The following is a 3,293-nucleotide window of genomic DNA, read 5'->3' as shown; positions in this document are numbered from 1 at the left end:
GTATTTGAATTCTAAAGATTGATTATCTGTTATTAGCAGGTTGATACATAATTTAGCTAGATTACTAATAGAAAAAAATATATATAATTTAGAAGGAAAACATGTTCAACCCCTCTACCAAACTCTCTCATCTTATCTATCAACAACTATGGATGTTTAGAAGGTAAACCCTTCTTTTTATATGCAAATTGAAGTATATAGGTCTCCAATACAAGTTCTTGATAATCCAATAAAATATTTTAACCTCTTTTTAAAGATAAAACACTATATTTTAAGATGCCAATTATTAAATATTAAGTAGAAAAAATATCATATCCTAAAATACCAAAACTGTTTTTTAAAAAAAATTCTAATTACCGCGCGTGCGCTACTCTAGTAATAAATAAAGAGATATTTTAAACTGATGGATGTTATACATAGGTTAATTACTTTGTATAGGTATATGTCACATAGGTTGGTTGTATCTAGTATTCAAAAATCTGTGGTTTTTTTTTCATCTGAAAACTTATCAAATTTACAAAAACCAGTTTAGTTTCAAAAAAAAAATTAGTGTAGTATTTTACACATTTTTGGCTTTTACATTCATTCAGGAGTATTTTGTTTATGTAGTAGTTTTCACGTATAAGAAAAAAAAAATCTTCTTTTTGGTATCGATTACAAAACCTTTATTATAACGTCAAAATTGTTTGAATATACAAAAAGTCAAAAGTGTAGACGGTCCGAAAATATTTATTAAGCAATTTTCTAATTGGATAATGCATCTACATTCAAAATAAGAGTTGTGTCATATTATTAGTTTGGTGCAAAACGGATAATTCTAAATTGCTATTTCTTTCTGATTAGTTTTAAAATTAATCATATTACATAATATATCCATTTCATCAATCAGATCATTATCTGTTATAGTTGTTAGAAATTAAAATAATTAGACAGGTAGATTTCTAGACCAAAAAAATAATAGGTATTGACCAAACAATGGATATCTTTCATCGTTAAAAGTAGATAAATTCAGTAGAATAACAGAAATAAAATAGTTTTGTATAATGAACAGTTGAACACTATCATATGGATCAAGAAGGGCTGCTTACGTTAATCACAATCAGAAGCAAGGGCGTTTTAGTAATTTAAACATCCGTATACATTTTGGTCAAGCTCTCTTAATCGTTTTTATTCACTCTCTCTATATATATACAAACCTCGTCCATGCCCACAAAGATAACACAACAACAATTACAAAGAACAAACTTAAGAGAAAAAAAAACTTATAAATCCTTTTTTTTTTTTCTTGTTATAGAAAACTTATAAATCTGTGTTGCAAAGAAGAAGATATGGGAAATAGTTTACGCTGTTGTTTGGCTTGTGTACTTCCATGTGGAGCTTTAGATTTGATCAGAATCGTACATCTAAACGGCCACGTCGACGAGATCACTCGTCCGATGACCGCCGGCGAGGTCCTTCAGGCGAATCCTAACCATGTCTTGAGCAAACCTTGTTCTCAAGGAGTTGTACGTAAGATCTTGATCTTGTCCCCTGAATCTGAGCTTAAGCGTGGAAGCATCTATTTTCTTATCCCGGATACTTCTTTGCCGGAGAAGAAGAAGACAAAGAAGAGAAAAGATCTCCACCGCCGGGAAAACAGCCAAAACAGTGATCATATGAGTGGTAACAAGGATCTTGATACCATAACACCAAAACATAAGGATGATCTTGATGGTCATTGTTTGACGTTGTGTGAGAAATATTTAGAAGATGTTTTGTTGTCGGAGAAGATGAGTTCCACCGGTAAAGAGAATCGTCACCGTCGGAGACATAGCCGGTCGGCGTCAGTTTCCACGTGGCGGCCTCACCTCGATAGCATCACTGAGGATCTTAATTAGTAGTTTTTTTTTTTTTTTACTCTTTGTTAATTAATTCTGTCTCTATTTTCTTAATTTTTTTTTCTTTTGAATCCGGAAATCGGATTTTTATTTAACATCCCCGGGAAGAAAATTTTCGAAGATTTTTATTTATTATGAAGTTAAAAACAAAACTAAGTAATGTACTCATGTGGATAAGATCTATGTTAAATTTGTGATCTAGTCTCGGAATGTGGCAGTGAGGACAAGATTCTAATTAAGTTAAGATCATATGAACAATAATAATAATAAAAAAACTTGTAAGCATATGTAAATTGGATCTTATAGGACAGGAATCGAACTGTAGTACAATTAGGAACAAAGTTCCAAAATGCAAAAGAAAATTTTATGTATAACTGAACCAAATAGGTAAATAATAATTTACTAATTCAATATTTGGGTCAAGATCAAGTGAATAATAATAGTTCAGATGTCAAGTAATAATGCGATGACTTCCAATGAAACTGTAATTAAGTCATTATAATATATCATAAGAATCTGTTTAGCATAAGAAGAACTGCATGTTCAACTGTAATGCAACGTACTTAGACCTGTTTAAGACTTTTAAGTTTCGGTGGTTAAATATAATAAGCAATTTTGATTGTTTATTGGGTAATAAATAATGCGAACTCGAGACGGCAGATTAATTAAGGGTCCAAAGAAAAGAGTGTTGAGACGTCAGGGCAATCATGTAAGGTCGTCACATGCAGATGTACCCCATGTAGGTGGACCAATCGTAAAGTCTGTGGAGCTGAAAAAACAAACCCATATGTTTGCTCAAATAATATAATAAAACTTTCAATCATATAAAGAGCAAATAAAGTTAATGCTATTTACTATATATGGACAAATAAATGCAAAGGCCTCAATGATTATACATGAAGGAACCGATAACAAAGACTCTATTTATTATACATATACAGTACTTTTTACTAGTGTTGTTGATGTGCTACTGCTACACCATCCATATGTAAATTCGTTAGAATACATGTTGTATATATATATATATATTTTTGAAAAAAAATTAGTATGAGAAATGTAGATGGTTTTTAATGGATTATGTTATTAAATTTCCTATCAAGTATTAATGATCTAATCTGATAAAACAAGTAACAACTTTGTGAAATGATATATTAATGCCTACCATCGATTTTCTAGCTGAAATTAGAGTAATTTTTCCAGGATCAGATAATTGATGGATATGTAAAATTTTGTGAATTGATTATGAAGACACTTTTCAATTTTCTTACGAACATTATTGGAGCATAAAACTAAAAGGTATGAGATGGAGACATATACAAGTTAAGAAATTTACAAGAAAGAAAGATAGTATAATAAAAATAATAAAAAAATGAAAGCTGGCGAAGGCATCTGATTCGGCTGTCCTCACATGGATTA

At 30.5% G+C, this 3,293-nt stretch overlaps 1 protein-coding gene across 1 annotated transcript; it reads left to right on the top strand.

Moving 5' to 3' along the window:
* LOC104749866 lies at window positions 1,217–2,081 on the top strand. The gene has a single exon (XM_010471579.2). It carries the CDS (start codon window positions 1,329–1,331, stop codon window positions 1,875–1,877), a length of 549 nt encoding a protein of 182 aa, XP_010469881.1. The 5' UTR covers window positions 1,217–1,328; the 3' UTR covers window positions 1,878–2,081.

This window comes from Camelina sativa, chromosome 16 (genome assembly GCF_000633955.1).
Source record: "Camelina sativa cultivar DH55 chromosome 16, Cs, whole genome shotgun sequence".
NCBI lineage: Eukaryota > Viridiplantae > Streptophyta > Magnoliopsida > Brassicales > Brassicaceae > Camelina > Camelina sativa.
Note: the sequence above shows the minus strand (reverse complement) of the source record. Positions and strands in the feature narration are given on the sequence as shown.